This window comes from Drosophila melanogaster, chromosome X (assembly GCF_000001215.4).
Source record: "Drosophila melanogaster chromosome X".
NCBI classification, from domain to species: domain Eukaryota; kingdom Metazoa; phylum Arthropoda; class Insecta; order Diptera; family Drosophilidae; genus Drosophila; species Drosophila melanogaster.
In genome coordinates this window covers 4,444,032-4,463,214 of record NC_004354.4, presented here as the reverse complement: position 1 = coordinate 4,463,214, position 19,183 = coordinate 4,444,032, and the positions used below count along the sequence as shown (strand labels likewise).

General features: G+C 42.1%; 1 protein-coding gene and 1 long non-coding RNA gene across 8 annotated transcripts in view; one reads left to right on the top strand and one right to left on the bottom strand.

Annotated features, from left to right (window-relative positions):
• Window positions 1–19,183, top strand: part of lncRNA:CR32773 (long non-coding RNA:CR32773) — a 223,710-nt gene that overhangs the window by 148,171 nt on the left and 56,356 nt on the right. Inside the window, exon 3 of the long non-coding RNA NR_123790.1 lies at window positions 3,110–3,260. This is a non-coding gene — a long non-coding RNA (long non-coding RNA:CR32773). The remainder of the gene's footprint in view (window positions 1–3,109; window positions 3,261–19,183) is intronic.
• bi (bifid) overlaps window positions 1–19,183 on the bottom strand; it is a 72,792-nt gene that overhangs the window by 22,433 nt on the left and 31,176 nt on the right. For 5 of the 7 annotated variants that reach the window (NM_080331.3, NM_001169191.1, NM_001272309.2 and 2 more), the window contains 2 exon segments: window positions 12,414–12,527; window positions 12,176–12,338 (listed from right to left, as the gene is read on the bottom strand). In NM_080331.3, coding sequence (NP_525070.2) covers window positions 12,176–12,338; window positions 12,414–12,527 — 277 coding nt within the window. 7 annotated transcript variants of the gene reach the window in all.

Here is a 19,183-nt window from a genome sequence, read left to right as displayed (position 1 = left end):
AATTAAATGCGAATTGAAAATGTACCAGAGGGGCCTGTGACAATAAGCAGCCGAGATGGATGCTGAATGCAAAATCCCCATTGAATGTCTGCATAATAATGCCTAAATAATGAGCGAGTGAAGAGCGCGAAGCACTCCAAAGACATTAGCGCACTTGAACCATGGGGAGAAATGCGAGGATATGGCCCGCCACTCGGCTAACGGAAATGTTTTTTTTTTTTTCAATAATGAGCGCCAAAAAGGAAAGAGACAGCGGGCAGTGCAAAGGAGACAGCGCGAGAGGGAGAGAGAGAGAGAGAGAGAGCGACTGCTTTTGGGTGTTTGTCAAGTGCTGCAAGTACTCCACTGGGTACACCCACCCACCCACCCACTGCACTCCATTGCACTTCATCCCAACGAATTCCGCGCTTTTTTCCGGGTGTCAGGTTAAGTGTGCGAGCGAAGCAGCAATGGCTGTTCGCAATTTGCATGCAGTGCAGCGAACAAATGAGCAGAATAAATTAAGACAAGGCGGGCAGAGCCTTAAATGTGCACTTAAAAAAAAAACAGTTCGACTTATGATTGCTAGTATATTGACACAAAAGTCAGAATATTGTTTTCAATATAGAAGAAAACACTAACTAAACGTATTAAACTTAAGCCATCAGATTTTTTGTTTGAATTAATTAGTTTACTATGGATATTTTACATATATAACAACTTTAAGAATAATTAGAGAAATAATAAAACATAAATACTTATGCATGGCAGAGTGGCGTCCGAAGGATCTGTAGGATGCGAACTAAAGAAATGCAGCCCGAAAGCTGAAGAGGCAGCTGGAGAAGAAACTGGAGGAGGAGAATCCATGGCCGCTTGACAAAAGACACTTGAGGCCAACAAAAACGGCAAGGAGAAGGAAAATAAAGGAAAAACAACAACTGGGGGCATAAATAAAGATGACGAAGCTGGCCAGAAAGAGAGGGCAGACGAGAAAGCGAAAGCAAAAGCAAAAAAAAAAAAAAAAAAAAAAATATGCCTAAAGGTGCTGAGGCGCCAGAAAGAGAGCGAGCGATTGCAATGGCTTTTTACCACAATGGCGGAAATGTGTGAATGAGGTGGCCACTCGAGAGCCAGAAAGAGACGGGGTGTATGCGAAATGAAAGAGAGGGGCGACTATAATTAGCACAGTCCACGCGTTTTATTTATTTTACTTTATTTTATTTTATTTTATTTATTTCTCTTCTTCGCTCTTCTTTTTGCTCAAGACGCACGCGAAACGCACTCACACTCACAATCACAATCACACTCACACTCGCGCACTGGCAAACTCAAACAGCCCGGGCAATTAAACTAGGTACACTCCCCTTCGCAATTTGTCATCGCCTTGAGTGCATTTTAATCGTAAACGTAATAAAAAAAAAAAGAAAAAAATATTTATATATAAATAATAAATAGCTATGGTGGCCCAAGGGTTAATTGCTAACCCACTTGGTCGATCGTCGCCCGCTTAATTACTGGAAAGCGCCCATTGCACCAAACTAAACCACTCAAACCACCTCGGCCAGTGGGTCAGGAATTGTTGACTTGCACAAATTGCTTTATAATCGTCATCAATAAATGAAGCCGGTCATTAAGGCGGTCATATACAATATGTATGTACATATCGACACTTGTATCACCATTGCCCCCAAAGCTCGACCACTTTCCCATCTGCAATCCTCCGACTTACAGCCATAAGCAAAATTGTTGGGCAAATATAAAATTTATTTACGTGCCCAAAAAATATTTGTTTATTCGCTAGAGTATAGGGTGCTTTCGGTGCCTAGACACTTTGCAGCAAGGAGATCTCTAGAACTTGAATTTACAAAGTGGATGCCAATGGAAGATCTTTCGGCCATGTTTGATATATTAAAAACATATACAATCAACTCTATACAACCTTGAATAATTTCTGATTGCAATTTCGTTGGATGGCATTGATTTCTGTATTTTTAGCAGTGATCGCATCGCATCGAAAAATTGATCGGACATTCCCGAGGATGGCGTGACTCAGGTTCAAAATCAAAACGAATCGAATCGAATCGAATCGAATCAAAATCGGCGCCCGTCGGGAATGAAATCGGAATCAGAATCACCAAAAATCACCCCCTCTCCGTTGAATTTTCGTTCGCTTTCGGTGGAAGCAGCGAATACGTGTCACAAATTATTAATAATCTATAATAAAAAGTATAATTTCATTTAATAATGAGACGCGTGTAGAAATCGTCAGGATCCTCAGGTTGAATTTTTCATTTAATAAATCATCGAAAAATGATGTTGCCGCCACAGACGCATACTAATTTCCTTCTCCTTCTGCAGTTTAGTATATATTTGTATTATTATTTTGTGTGTGTGTTTTTTTTTTTTTCGTGGTTGACCACGTTGCGCCCATTTTGTGGCGCCAGGGTCGACGTTGCATGTGCCTCCTCCGCCTTTTCCACCTTTTTTTTCGTTTTTCGTTTTTGGTTGGTGCCTCATCGCTGGCAGTTAAATTTTTGTTGGTTTTCCAACGTGACGCCTGTCAGCTGGCGTTTTTCAGAGGGCCACTATATAAATTGGTAAGAGCTATGTGGCCGAGACAATTAAATGCCTAATTTTGTGTTGAGCCCCCCGCCTTAACACCGCTAACCCGTGGCGTTTGTTTTTCCAAATAATTCATTAATATTTCTCTGTTTCTCTATACTGTTGTTTTTTCTCTCTCTATTTTTTTTTTTTTTTTTTTTTTGGTAATTATGACGGGCGGCGCTTGCCTGCCTGAGTTGCATGTGCAATGCATTTTTCGTTGGGCGTTTTGGGTGCCAATTTCATGCGCTTTTCTCGTTAAGAGCGATAATTTATCAACAAGCTGGAAAATGTGGTTAACGCCCGAGGGAGTTTAAAAACAAAAAAAAAAGTGAGGAAAACATTAACTGCCAGCCAGACAGAAAGAAGTTTTTAATGCTTAAAGCTGTGATTTCATTATCTCACATGCAAATAAGTGGTATTATTGATTGACAGCGATAATAATTGGCTTGCATAATATTTAGTTTAAAATTATTGCAGTTTTTTCACATTTGAAAAGTATTTAATTTTAATATTATTTTCTTTTCAGTTTTAGTGGGCATTCTTTGCTGGAGCGAAGAAACTGCGCCACAAGACAAAACGGGGTTATTATCTCCCCACTGTGCCGCTGCCACGCCCCCAGTGCAACGCCCTAGTCTGGGCATATATAGTCATTCATCTATTTTCCACCAGGTACTCAGGTAAATATGGCTCTACACAACGAAAAACATTTCAAACAGGGAGAATTTAAATATTTTTTTAATTCTTCAAGAAATTAATTTATTATTGGGTTAACCTTTAGTCATATTCCTTAATCTTGATATGTTAGTAAACTTGAAAACTCCGAACCGTGGTGAAGTATTTTTTTCTGTGCATAGATCAGGGTTCGGTTCGCTTCAGTTCGGACTCCCATCATCATCATCATCATCTGGCTGAGGTGCAACGATAACAATAATTGCCCACCATTTTCTAGGTTATTATTTCGTTATTGCTGTTGCTGCTGACCCGTGTGTGTAAATTATCGGGGAGAAAATAATGAAATATAGTGCAATATATACATATAAAAATATATAAGAAACGGCTTCGCTCCATTTGCCAGCGGCATCGAATCGATTGATTCAATTAATTATCCCAATAATAGCTTGTGCCCCCTCTGTTCTTATTTATCCTATTTTTTGTTTTCTATTTTTTTTTTTTTGTGCGTGTGCCTTGTCTAATCAAGTTTTCTCTATATTTTCTATACTGTTTTTTTTTTTCATCGGCGTGGCTTCGTTTATGCAAATAAACACACACACATATTCATACATTTTGAAAATTGTTTTCCCAGTGATTGACGCTTTGACAGAGACAACTTAGTTGTCAACACGCAAGAATCATGTCCACAACGGAGTTGTGATATACCCCATATGTATGTTAGTAAGCTCATAGAACACAGAACCTTAACAATATTCAACTACAGCAACTATCAATCTATGACAACCCCTCCCCCCTTTCCACACTCAACAACCAACAATTCCGCTTCTTTTTTTTCACAGGCGCCCCACGTTTATAATGAGAGACAACACAGAATTTGCGTGCAACATCATAGTTGTTCTCGTTGTTGTCTGTATATTGGATGTTGTTAAAGTTGTTGCCATAATTGTTGTCATACTAACTATAGTTCTGTACGGTTAATGGCATAGCGACGATAAATCAGGCCAATAATCGAATCAAACAGGCAAGTGAAATTATAGGAGTGTCAATCTGGTTTATAACATCAACTAATAAATGCTACTAGTGATTCGTTTATTCTGGAAACGTATTTGGTGCTTCTCAAAAATCATCATTTCAACCGGCGTCTTTCTGGTTAATGACTTTCACTTGTCCGCAGTGTCAAAGTGAAAGAATCTCTCAAAGCAAAGACAGATAAACGATGGTAAACAGAGGGAAAGGAATGAATGGTTTTTTCGGGGATCTCGACAACGTTGCGACTAAGTAAAGATCAACAAGAGGATCAAAGGTCGTCAGACGTTTTGGTATATTCATATATGCCAGTGGCGCCGCTAGAATATAAAAAAATATATTCAAAAGAAGAATTCTTAGTACATTTATGGAAATATTTTGAATGAAATGTAAAATTGGTTTCCAATGACTTTCATTTGGCATATTAAGTCAAAAAATTATGCATTTTAATGTCGAAGAGAAGCCACAGCAATGGGCAAATCTCTTTAAATATTCTCCTCACACAAAGACCAAGATAATAACCTGCTATCTGATGACCTCGGAGATTATAAAGATTAGTCTTCAGGCGCCAGCAAAGGCAGCTTCCGTTTTCGTCCCACTCGAGTGTTGCAAGCTGTCTGAGTGGGGAAAAATGCGCTATCTTTTGTGGTGGACTGCAGCAGGTGATTCTCCATATGAATCCAATTCGAAATGTGAATCTACAGCTCAGCGCAGACTTGCAGACAAGTCAAACAACACCAGAGATCACGGGCAAATATCTTAAATTCAAATGGAAACAAAGGCAAACAGACACGCAAACAAACAGATGAAAGATGCACGACAGACAGTCTGAGTTGGGAACAAACATTTGAATACCAATAGAGATTTACACAATGTGGTAGCATGTTTGAGGTGTTTAACTGTCACCTCAGACTTAGGCACTCCATAGATAACGCATCTCATGGCATAACGATCCCATTCCAAGCGATCTGATGGCGCTACTTCAGACAGAGATGACTTGCATGGGGCCCTACACTTGAAGAAACTAAGCGTGAAGCAAATAAATGATGTCTCTTTTTTTTGAGATTTATTTCCAATGTCTTTTAAGGTGTGCAAACTTCTACGATCATTTTTCAAATATTTTTATATAGTTTAAGATATTTTGAAAAATTTTTCCCTTGTGTAAGAGGCACACTTCGGGGCAAAGTGCGTTTGTGAGTTGATAGTCGCGTTTAGAAATCTATTTGCCAGACAAATATTGCACTTCCTGTGCCCCGGCTCAATCCATTCCCCGCCCCTCTCCGCCAGCCTCATGGGATGGAAATCCAAGTCAAGCTTGTCTATTTGCGTTGGCCTAATGGAAAAGCCAATGTGCCGCCCCCAAACACACATTTCCTGTGATCTCCTTTTTGGCAACAATGGCCAAACAATGGCTGGCTTTCCTCGCCAGCTGGCGCTGCTCACTTGGATTTGCTGTATTCTTGTGTGACTGAATGACAAGATACTGAGATGAAAATATACATTTTTTTTCTTCTTTTTTTTTTTTTTTGATTTTGGGGGGGGTAGAGAAGCAAGGGGTCTTAATCGCTCTGCACGCACACTTGCCGCACAATGGGATCCCGGGATCCTTTGCACAGCATGCGTGCATTGTCCTGGCATCATAAACTCGTCTTCAGCTGTCGTCGCGCGCCCTTAATTTCTAAGCATTTGTTTAGACATGCACCGCAGCGCAAGGAGACAATAAAGAAATCCGGGACGGGGAATAATAATAAATAGAGGAGCATAATACATAATAATAAAAAAAAAAAAAAGAAAGAAGCCCAAAGATTGTGGTGACTGCACCGCGGGAGACGTGGCGTATGAGCAATCTCGAAAAACCTCAAACATTCACGAACGAAAGAAAGAGGAAAAAGTGGGCGTGGGTCTGGTTAATTATGTTGTTAGACAACGATCGGGGATCCCAGGCCAAGATGCGCCTTTTCACTACCTACTCCCTAAGGATATTAGGATAGGATAATCTTGTTGCTGTGGCTCGCATAATCCTGCCATTCAGCAGCATCCATCCGATCCGATACGATACGGATACGATCCGATCCCATCAGCAAAATCGAATCGAAACGAGAAGAATCCAGGGGCGGGCCGCAACTAATCATCAAGGGGATTAACTGCCATTGAGAGGACCATTGCTGACTTCTCTCCTTTGTGGCCCGATGTTAATGAGGGATTGGGCGAAGTAAGGCCGTAGGTATCGGGTGTAGACCTCTGAAATTATCCACGAATAGATATCCCACCTAATTGGATGCATTTTTATATATGCATTTTATGTATGTATCTGTTTTGAACAGCTGATTCGCATTCTATGCTCGAAAAGCATTGCATTTTTTTTTTAGCAGCTGATTCATCAAACACTTTAGTTTTGAACAGCACATCCACTTAATTAATTTCCTCTCAGTCCTGGGTGCAGGCTTTCAAAATTTTCCTGCCTCTTATCTGTGCCAAGTGTTTTCCACAAATGCGAACAAGCGCAGATGTAGATAAGCCCAAAAAATGCCAGGCCAAATCGAAATCTCACTCTGGCCAAGCCCATCGTAGTTAAGGGTTAAGGGATTTAGCGGGGTTAGCCAGGTTAGAAGGCGCCTAGAAACGCTCTGGGGCATTAGCATATTACTCTACGGATGCGGATCCAAAAACCGAGGCTAACGTGACCAGCGGCACTTAAAGTCCTGCTTTTTTTTCTTCCTTTTTTTCGGGTGTTTTGTCACAAATTTTGGAACATTTAGTTTAGGTTTCTGTGGTCGACGGGCGTTGAAACTAATTAACATATTTAATGTTTTTGGCACGTTTGACTCCTGGGTTTGGCCCTGAAAAAAAAAAAACGAAAAAAAAAAATGTCCTGGCGCCAGGCCTAGTTAAAATCTAATAAAAACCTGAGCATGCCTCATAAATTTCACCTCCCGCACTGCCACCATTACATATATACATATACATATATATATGTATTTTATATTTTATTTTATTTTCGAGAGGGGTTGGTTGAGCGCCTAATGGCGAACGCGCTTTTATGTTAAATTAAAACCGAGATCCGTCCACAGTCAGTTTTTTTCGGTTTCTTTTATTTTTTTTTTGTTGGGTTGGTGGTGGCACTACTAAAATGTTGAATGTACAACGAGGTGGCAAGTACGTTGTCGCTGAGGTGCGACAAAATATCGCAAATAAAAATTCCATTTTGTGTTTTGGAATTTTTTAATATTCAAATGAAGTCGCGCAAGGGAGACGAGAAATTTGTGCCTTTGAAGAGTTTGCCGGGGTAAGTTTCGTTTTTTTTTTTTTTGCCCTCCCGTATTCAAGGGCCTTAACGTCAGCACTTTAAATGGAGAGGTCCTGAAATAACTGAACGCTTGAAGAGCTTTGGGATTTTACAAGGACATTCTTAATCGTTGCATTTCACATAGCATTTAAGGCGATTCCGCAAAGCCTATACTAAATTTAAGAAATGCCTAACATTTAATCAACTGCTAATACAATATTCAATTATAACAATGGATTTAATACTTTACTTCCTCAATGCGATTACGTGATTAATGAGAAGTTTACTTAAAGCGGAGCACTAAAATCTCGACCAGCCATTTAGTGCATTTAGTTCTTCAGGCTCAAAACGGAGTTAGGAGCACCTTAAAAATATGATTTTCCAATCACAAGCGCCAACTTAATCTGCGCTCCCATCCCACCTGGTTTTATTCCCATTCGCAAACCCATTACCATGCTCCAAACCGAGTTACGCCCTCCGGCAAATTGCGTGTGGCTTCCATCAGTTGAATGATTGATGGCTCAGACCAGTTTCTTCTCACAAAAAAAAAAAAAAGTAACCGAGAGGGCAACACAAACGCCACAAATAACCAGCTGTTGCAAAAAATAAAAATAAAATAAAGAATCCACAAGCGAGAAGAAAAAAGTTGGGCTGCTGTCGCCTTGCCGATGCTATTGCTCCTTTCACTTGGCAAAACGGCGGAGAACAGCAGGCCTAATCTAGCTGATCGCCACTGATAGCCAGGCAATGATACCCTTTTGCTCTCGACCGGGACTGAGACGCTTGGGCACCGCATGATACGATATGGTCGCCAGATAGCGGTGGCATTAGGCATTAGATAAGAAATCAGGCATTTATGTATACACCTATATATATGTACATACTATAGACGGGCACAAGGGGCGGTTGTGGTTGCAACAGCAGCAACAGCAGCAGCAGCATTATTATCATCATCGGTAGGTAGGAAGCATCCTCATTAATGGCTTATTAATTCGGGGGTTGCATTTCCAGGGGTTGCTTACCCTTACACATGCAGCAAAAGATGCGAAAGACAGGAGCCTACGGATCGAAAACTATTGTAGATCTACTGTGAATTTAAGAACTAAACATTATTAATTAATGGAAAAAAAACCTACTAACTAAATAAAGAAATATGCTTAAACCTCACCCTCAGCACACACTCATAAAATCATTTGATAATCATAAAAATAGTTATATCGATTCGCAGTGAGGTGATCAAGTTCGTTGCCGAGGTAGCCGCCATGGGACATTAGACTTTGTCAGTTGCCTAATTGGTGGCACAATGAGCATTCCATCCACTCCAATCCACTTCAATTGAAAGCAATTCAGCGCAGAGCTCTCACTCCCCCACTCTCCTTCAATATTATCATCCTTTAGAGACCTTCGACCACACGAGCCAAGGATGGCAAGGATCTGTATCTGGATCTGAATCGGAGGCTGTCAACTTCAAAAGAGCCTTTCAAATTGTATTTTGGGCAACACCTAACTACCTGACCCCGGGATGGCCCTTAAAGAGCGCGTCTAAAGCAGACAAATTGGCCATATCCCATCTACCTTATAACATATCCCATTGCCCATGCACACACACACACATACACACGTGCAGTTGCGGGCCGCCTTTGATTTTCTAAGCGAATTGTTTCAAGAAAACCACCAGAGAACGCTGCCCGAGATTGAGGTTGAAAGGCGTAGGTACAATACGGTTTATCCCAAGGATGGGCCAAAGGACTCTCCAGTGTGTGAGTGTGTGTGTGTGTGCTTTGCGCCTCAATTAATTTGATTTGCGTCCGTGTTCGTGTCCGGAAATGGAACTCCACTTGAGTTTAGTTTGTCAACCCGTTCCGTTCAGTTCCTCTCCTCGGACAGCATTTTTTTTTTTTTTTTTTCGTTGTTGTTGATTTTCGCTTCGTCTGCTCGGTTTCGGCAATACATGGTCGGGGATGCTGAGGATTGGAAATACGTTGGCTGGGATGATGATCCAGACCACTTCTCCATGGTTGAATGGGCACAGAAGATGGCCAACTATGCTTTGAACTATGGGGAAACTAATGGCAGCAGACATATGCCCCAGCTACGTACTTCACATCTTTTTCTCCCCCATTTTCAGCTTAGACGGGCATAATTTCTGGACACTGCGAAAAATGTATGCACATTCTCTTTCGATTTACTTATTTCTTGTTGAGGGATTTTCACCGAAACCAAAAATGAAATGAAGCGGTTGGGGTTGGCTAATTGGAGTAGAGAGTGTCCCAACTTGAACTGCAACAATTAAACGCATTAGGCGACACCTTCCTGCCGCTTGCAACCCACCCTCCCGTTGACCCACCCCCTTTGACCCTTTGGTGGTTCATTATACCTTATTAGGGTGGCTCTTTTGCGGCAACATGGCCGACTAGCACGCACACATGGTCACAGCACACAAATATACACACAATATACACACAATTTCAGCGAGTGCAAAGGGCGTTTAAAAACGCGCGCGTTTTCTGCCGCCCGCTAAGTGCATTTCAATGTATGAAAAGCCGCTTCCGTTTCCGCAACGCTTTGGGGCACCTCATCCAAATGAATCGCTGGCTATATAGTTACACACACACACAGTCTATATGTACAGATATGTATGTATGGCAGAACAAAGGTGGGCCACAATTACGGAATTGCGGGCCTGAAGTTCCGAAGGCCTGCGACGTTGTTGTTTTGACACGCAGCCAGCGAGCAGCAGGCAGCACAGAAAGTAGACAAAAATACAACAGAAATCACCCATATAAAATCGACCACCACCGCCCACATTGACCCCACAGCGACCGCAAAAAGTGTTAAATTATAGACTTTATAATAACGCTCAGGTCCCCGCTCTATCCCATGATTATATGATTATAACGCTTTTGAGAGCGCCAACAGCTGGCGACACACGGTGGTTGATGTTGTCGATGTTGTTGTTTCCAGAAACTATCAAAGTTAAACAGCATTATCTTCGATATTTGAGTAAATTACATATTGATTTATGGCAGTTGTCTTACCCCGAGAAGTGACTTTCCAAGAATTTCCAAGAAAATAATGTAGAATAAACTAGCTCTAGCTTTTGCAAATTTGTTGGAAATACGATTAAGAATAGAAGTATGCTTACAAACAAAATGCCATCTGTAGTTTATTACCACTTATGGTAGTCTGAATATCGAATATAGCACAATTTGATGGCTAAAATCGAAAGCGAAACTCTCGCGACTAATATTTCATTGAAATATTGACCGAAAATACCAATATATATTAAGAACGCACTGATTAAATAAATGCCCTACCGATTGGGACACCGACTCGGTAATCGCTGGCCATACCACACGCAGCGTCGGCATTTAGCCGTTTGAACTAAGCGAAATTAATGGCCAACACAGGCTACTTAGGCGGAGGCCCACGCACACCGCCGGACACGAGACACGGATTGTCCAATTGTCCCGGGGATCGGTGGAATGGTTGGAGTGGGAGGAGGAGTAGCCAGCCCTTATCCGCCGCTTGTTCGCTGTGCGATTTATGACTCGCCATGCAAAACGAGCCAAGAGATACTCGGTATAAAAAATAAAAAAAAGCGCAGGAAAAGGAGGCGGAGACATGACACAAGACTGCAGAACCACATGGCGCCCGCCCAAGATCATAATGATCGTGGATTGCAGGAGAAAGAGCGAGAAAGGGTGTATATACACACTTACATTGCACATATATATAGTATATATATATATATATCTGTGTGTATATCGCAACGGGTGGGCACCACCGTCCGATCAATAAAAATGAAAATTTGCCCAGCAGTTGATGAAATTTACGCGATCGGCGTCGGCATAACTACAAAGTCAAAAGAAGCGCGCGAGCGCGGCCTTCAAATGGAAAAGTCCACCGACAATTCGCCTGGCGCCCCCCCCCTCCCTCCCTCCCTTCAACTTCCTCAGACCGCCTTTATGTACCCCCCCCGGCCATCCAGAATCGGCGATCCGATTCCGGGCTTATCCATTCGCTTCATGCGTGTGAGAAGTTTTAGATAAGCCAGCCAGCCATGGAGTACTTACTATATATACTTCAAAGTGCAAAACCCGAACGAAAACGAGTCGGATGCCATGCAAATTCGCATTGATAAGCAAAAATAGGGGGGGTTGGTTACTGCTGGAGATGATATTTGAAGTGGCGAGTGTTAGGCGCAGGCTCTTTGATATGGGGCCTAGATAAAGTCCGCTTTGATGTGCTAAAGTTCCGTTGAATCTCGTGATACTGTTTTGCTTGCAAGCTTCATTGGCGAATGAGTTAATTACTTTTTAAGACAGGAACATCAATGGATGAGCTGGAGCTAAAGTGCGCACTTACTGTTAGGAGAATTAAAAAGTCAGTCCTTATGATCTCACACACACACACTCGCAATTATCATGAGATAATAACGCTTAATTTTGGACTAATACCGCTACTAGGCGACGCTAAATAATTGTAAATCCAGTTGTATTCCTTGGTATCGTTGAGTTTTGGATCGTGTTTTTTTTTTCTTTAGTTATGGATTGTGTGGTTGTGTTGTATCTTAGATAACTAATGCGGTAAACAAAGAAGACGTACAGTACTTACAAATCCATGTTTATCACTAATATTGTTGGTCAATTTTAATTTGTGAAATGAAACAACTTTCTGCATCCATTGCTCACCCGTTGTGGGCGAATCTGGATGGATATACATGCGTTTTGGCATCTCGGGATCCGCTTTGCCAGCCACCATCCAGCGACTGTAATTATATTACGATTATAACGATTATATGGGATTGAATGCGTTTTGCAAAACGCCAGCGCTTCAAACTCACCTATTATGAAATTTATAACGATAATCGTCCGCCGCCACAATGTCCAGTAGCAAGATGTATTTAGCCTTGGCATCCAGTCCCGAAACACGAAATTTCATTTGCGGAAACATTTGTCTGCAACGAGTAAGATGGAAAAAAAAAAGAAAATCAGGAGTTGAGCCAAATGAGGGATTAGAGATGGGTGTGTGCTACGGTCAGGATGGTCGAGAATATCAGGGGGGCTATGGTCATTTTCTCGGGCTAATCAAATAAAACATTAATCAGTGCGGCTTATAAAGCCTAAGACTCAAGACCACGTTCTGGTTCTCAGGGGCCCACCTTTGGGGCCAAGATGATCCGTCCGGCTAAGATCGCTGCTCTCCACCGCGCAGTCGCAGTCGACGCCAGTCGCACTCGCACAATCATCATCATCATCATTATCAGATTCGGACTACGAGTTGGCCGAAAAGCAAAAGCAAACAAAACCCCCAGACCAGTCGGACTATCAAGTGGCGCCAAGCCACAAATTGTTTCGGCTCGACTCGGCAAACTGCAAACTCCAAACTCCCACCGCACCCGGCACCCCCTGTTCGTCGACTCATCGATTCCCGCCGCTCGGATTCAAATTGGGCTAAAAAGAGAGGCAGAGTGCCAGGTTCCTCTTGGCCAGGTTGATTAGCCATGTTGGTGGCAATGTGCAAACTCGAAAATTACATGCCCCGGCCAAAAGGGGGAACACACACAGGCGATTCCGATGCGATGCGATGCGATGCGATGGGATGGGATGGGATGTCGTTGTCCCTCCAAAGAACCGAGCAATGGAGCAACCCAACAGTCCAGCCATCCCATCCACCCAAAAAGGAGTCCGGAGTTGAAGAGGAAGAGGCAGTGGGGGGTGGGGGGCATCTTTGCTGGCCAGAGGAGATCTCGCCCTGCACACACGGGCATAAATATGAAAATTATAACTTTAAGTAGCAATCACTCAATCGCTGTTCGGGTTCAGGCTCAACACGGATGCACGGGGCGAAAAAATGGGTATTGAAATCGAAGTTTATCACTAAGACTAAGGATCACTAAGGATTTGTTTTTATATTAGATTCTAGAAGACGCTCAGTTAAAGGAGATCGTGCATTTTTCTGCCATGTCAGACTAAAGTATCTATGTACATATATATATTTTTTTGCAGTGCAGAAGATTCAGGTTGAGGTTGGGACTCTCGCAGCGAGAGCGCCTCATGAATCAAATTTAACGAACGTCTTGTTCATGTTCACAGATCATCATCAGCTGCGACTGCATTTTGATAAAAACCAACAAACTTCGTGTGTGGATGGCGAGCGGGGGCGGGGTGCTGGGGCCACGGATACCAGAGGCGTGGAAGGAGGGCTAACAAGCTGAGTGATGTCTGACTGACTGGACGGGACTGAAGACTGAAGACTGAGGACTGAGGTCTGAGGTTTGGAGACTGAACCGATGGAGGAGGGCGAGCCCAGAACCGAGGATGTTTCTATTTGGCGGAGAGCGCACCCCCTTTTCCAGGGAGGTGTGTGTGTATGTGTGTGTGTGTGTGGGGGGGGGGAGGGGGTGTCTGCCTGCCTTTTTCGACTGCAAATTATTTTTTATTTGCCAGGAACGAAGGCACGTCTGTCTGCCTTGCCTTGCCTTGCTTTTGGCTTTTGGCTTGGACTCTTTTTTTTTCGCTGCCTGGGCTTTTGTTTTTTCGAGAGTGTGTGTGTGTGTGTTGTCTTAACTGAATAGCTCGTTAACATTATTGAGCACTTGGCGCCAGTTGTTGGCAGCTTGTTATGGCCAGGGACCAGGGACCAGGCCAAGACCAAGACCAAGACCAGAGACATGGCCCCAAGCGAGGCCGACTTTGGAGCCAGTTTCCTGGGCCCACACCACACGCCGTATTTCTGTGTGTGTGTGTTTTTTTTTTTTTTTTTTTGCAGCAGCAGCAGCATCAGCAGCTTTTTCTCTTTTTTTTTTTTTTTTTTTGGACTGAAAAGCCTGGCTTGCTCGACAACAAAACGATTTGCTCTCGTTTGTGCTGGTTCCACAGGCTCTTTTGGCTCCGGAGACGCCAGACTTCAGACTTCTGGCCCAAAAGACCGAGACCGAAACCGAGATTCAGGTTCGTGCAAATCGTTACGTGTAAAACTTGCACCTTTTGACCAGAGCACCCAGCGTCGTTGTTTGTTTTTGCCACACACATTTTAACGGAGAGCCACCACGGCTAATTCAATTTCCCCCGGCCAAAAGTGTTGAAGGCAGTTGGCAACGCAAAACGCCAACGAGAAGGAGCCCATGAGCCCATAATTAAGCTTAATTAAGGCTCAGTGCGTTCCCTGCGTTTCTTTTATTTTTGTTTCCTTGTTTTTTTTTATTTTATTTTTTTTTTTTTTTGTTCTGCTGAGCTCTTGAGTGTTAAGGTGTCGCTCAGTTGTCCTCGTCAGGCCCACATAGGGGTTAATGGCTAATCAATTAGCCCGGCCCGAAAATAAAATGTTCAACGATTGAGTTGTAATTGGGTTGGGCTCCGAGCAAACAGGGAGCAAAAAACTGGTAAGAATCGAAATGAGGAAGAAGTTATTATGAAAAACTAAGAGTTGAGTCGAGAAAACGAAATGGGGTCAAGCTACATTTTTGGCACTTACTAAAAATTTGTTAAAAATATCATTAATTAGGAGGATCATTACAAAAAAAATCCTTTAAAATATAAACATCTATAATTTTACCAATGAAAAGTTTAAATGTGTTAATTTAATCGTAACGACAAATATACCAGAGTGTTTTTTTTTCTGTTTGGAAAAGACACCTAGTTTTCAAGAATTCGTTGCTCATTTTTTTTTTTTAACAAAAACGATCCTTCAACGCCGGCAAACTGAGCCCTATGACACTTATCTAAATCTTGGCTGCTTGCGGTGGCCATGTAATCGATTAGCGATGCCATCAGCGGATCCGCAGGTGACATCTGTGTACCCTGAGATCTGCGTCCGATGTCCTGCGTCCTGCGTCCTGACCACTTTCCCGACCCTGCTGGCGTCTAATAACGCACCTGTGCCGCTCTCGACGGCAGGTGAGAGGTGAGGCAGCCGACCTGCCTTAGAAGCGTCAATGCATTATCAGATAGTCAATCAAACAGCAGCTCAAGAACACCAAAAGTAGAAAGAGAAGCCGAGGCAAAGAGGCTGCAATGGAGATGATTTAGGGGGGGGGGGGGAAGCACACAAGAAGGAGGGACACCACTGGAGCGACAAAAAAAAGGATATGTACAAATACAACAACAGAATAAGAACCTAAGAGAAGTTGGCTTGCAAAACGCATTCGTGGGTTTTTGGCTCTCCTTTTTTTTTTTTGTGTCAACAAGGCGCGGGGATTAAAGTAGCACCTGCAGTTGGCCCAAAGGGAACCGAAAATTGTTGGCAGTAGTTGCGGGTACGGGGAAACCCTCGAGAAATTCTGGCTGGGGATCCGTTGACAGTTTGGCTTTGTGACAACAAAATTGCTGTCGGTTTTTTTTATTTCGGAGTGCCTCCTTAATCTTTGTCAACACATTTTGCCAATGGATTTCCGATACAAGCTGAGAAAAGGGGTGCATATTCAACATCATCTTACATCATTTGCCTAGAGAACATCTGTCTTTTGGTTCGGTTGATTTATTTATTTGGCCACTTTTTGCATTGCATTTAATTTGAATTTTATTGAATGACAATGACAATTGCATGCAAATTGCTTGCGGAAAAGGGAATGCAAATTTTTTTTTTTTTTTTGCATTTTACAGATGTGCATCGTTTCGATATTTGACAAATTTGTGAGACCCACCATCGGCAGTGGGAACTTGCTAACTGACCGGCGACAAACAAGGACCAAAAGGCAGCTGCATCATAAACGTTAATTACCCCCACACGCACACACTCACGCAGGCACAGAAGAGTCGAAGGATCGGGGCAAATTAGTTAAACCAATAAACTGACAGGCCCAGACTGACTGACCAAGTGGCTGGGCAATATATCAAGTCTATATAATAATAAAACAATTTATGAAGGCATAACCACGGCCCCAAGTCCTCGTAAACCCGCTGCCCGTTTGTTTTAGCCTGTCAGTTAGTGGTAACGCCCACTCCCGTCTCGTTTTGGCCCGAAATGAATGGCCATGTCATTAAGATCGGAGGCCCCGAAACGAAACTCTGGGACCCCGAAACAGGATCACGGGGCAGGGCAACAGCACCATCAGAACCATTACCAGCAGAAGAAAAGAACTCAGTATAGGGGATAAAATTCTAAAAAAAAAAAAGGGAATATAGGGAAAACTATCGCCTGTATTCCTTATCGAAGAAGGCCCGCTGACCCTGAGCATAAATCTGGCGCAATGAATAAATCAAATGTGGGAAATCGGGTGTAATTACAATTTGATCGCTTCATTTTGGGAGAGCGTGAAACGAGCGAAGCCAATGCTGATGAAATCAACCGAAACTGAACGAATTTCCAATGCCCTAATAATGGATAATGTACGGAATTTGTTTAGCTATTTTACGCTCTATTTTAAGAAGAACTTTCATGGAAAGGTAGTGAAACGTTAAAATAATTATATAGGGTATACGAACTTTGGATAGCACTTGCATCACTTGGCGCATCCTTATCGAGGGTAGCGATTAGATTGTCGAGTTGTCAACGCGGCGACATTTCTAGCCTGATAAGGTGTATGAGCCCCCATATATTGTTTTTTTTTTTGGCGGGGGGGGGGGGAGAATTGAAAAAATAAAACATGGCTGAACCCGTTAACCTTGCCGTCGATTAGAATTCTCGCAGTCGCCGCCCCTCAATCTGTTTTTTTTTTTTTCTTTTTTTTATTTTTTTTTATTCAGTACCCCGATTATTAGCTGTTCACAGTTTCCGCGCCTGTTGTTCGACTTAATTGTTATGAATTGAAATGCAGTTGTCACGCAGATAAGCGGAAAGGAAAGACATGGGTTCAGGGGTCGCGGCGTCAGGCTTTGAAAACTCGGATTTCAGCCACTCGTCGACTTTTGGGTGTTGATTTATGTTGTCTGCGAATGGGCCACATAAAGAACAGCCTCAACAAGTGGCGTTTTGACAAGTGCAGCAAAAACAACACTTTCCAATTAAGTGGGGGGGAAATAAAAACATCAAAACAACTGATTTTCAAGCACGCGCTCTGTTGCGGTTATTTATTCATTTTCGTTCAAATAATGTTATAAGAACAAAAAAAGAAAATTTTACAAAAAAATCTATTCTTTCTCTCCATGCAAATTAGACGGGTTATGCAATAACTATAGTATTAAAAGCGCCAGTTTAAGTAGCTAAAGTCGTTTGCAGTGTATTTCAATATGGATAATTATATATCTGTATGTAGAAATACACAAACAAGGTCCACCCCTTGCATTGGTTTATTCTTATTTGGTGTTGTCGCCGCTTTTGTTTGCCTGCCTTTGTATTGTTTCTTTGTTTTTTTTTTGTTTATATTTTTTTTGTTTGTTATAATTGCTCATAATTGCGGCTGTTGAAACACACACTCGCACACGGAAATGCACACATGAATTTGCGCCATTTTTGCTGAAACACTTGTTTTTTTTTTTATATTATTATTTTTCGTCGCCATCATTTTCGGTCAATTGACACAGGAAAACAAAAACGCACACACACAAACACACCCTTTTTTTATTTTATTTTATTTGCAAATTCTAACCTTGCAAATGCAGCCCCTCTCTTTCTTGGTGTAGCTACCCCTCTCTTTCCCTGGTTTCACCTGCTCTGCTTTTGGGCAATTGCTGTCCCTGTTTCTCCACATGTGTCACACGCCTTGGGGGAAAAGAGATGGCGCGACGCCCCCGCATCTTTTTCGCCTTTTCTTTTCCTTTTTTTTATGTATTTGGTTTTATTATTATGTTTTTTTTTTGTTTGGTTTAATTTTCGTGTGTGTGCCTTTGCTTTGTTATTTTAGCTTGGCTTGCTTTATTTTGAATATTTTTTTCTGGATTGCCGGTCAGTTTTTTCGCTTGGTCCGCCCATTGGCCATCTCTCTTGCTCTCCAGCTAATTTGCATGCATGAAATGTTCTTAACCCTTTTTTTAAATTTTTTATTTTGCTTTTGATTTGTCAGTATGGGGAGTGTGCGTTTTTTTTTTTTTTTATAGCCCCCCCCCCCCCCCCTCCAGCTTATTTGCATTCATTTATTAATAATTTTCAGTTTCCTCTGGCTTTTAGCCTGTTTAATATGCACGCCGTCGGCTTCGTCAGTTGTGTGACTTTTCGCACAATAATCAAAGGCAGCAGCAACAACAATTGGCATAACAATTTAGCGGCAATTTTTATTTCATTTTCATTTGTCGCACATGCAACGCAGGCAAATCGGTTAAATAAAATATGATGCTTCCGATTTGCATTTATAGAAAGATCAAAAAACGTTTACATATACTATATGCGACGATAATGATTGATTTAGATTATAGCATGCGAGTATATGCATACATATAGTTAGAAGCCTAATCAATTCAATTATTTCCAGAGAATGAGGAAAATACAAAAATGTTTAACTTTAAATACCAAATTGCAGTCACATTTTGCAAAGTTGAAATTGGAATCTATCGCGTGGCGAACTTGTTGTAGGCTCTTGTTTGCCTATCTATTTGCCTTGGCTCTTTTTTTGTGGGGCAAAGATCCCCGGCGACCCGCCACTAATTGGTTCAACCTCAATTAGGTTCTTGGCCCGTGTCTCAAGTTGGTTTTGGCCAAGATGCGATTTCACAGGCGAATATTTCCCAAGTGGTAGCG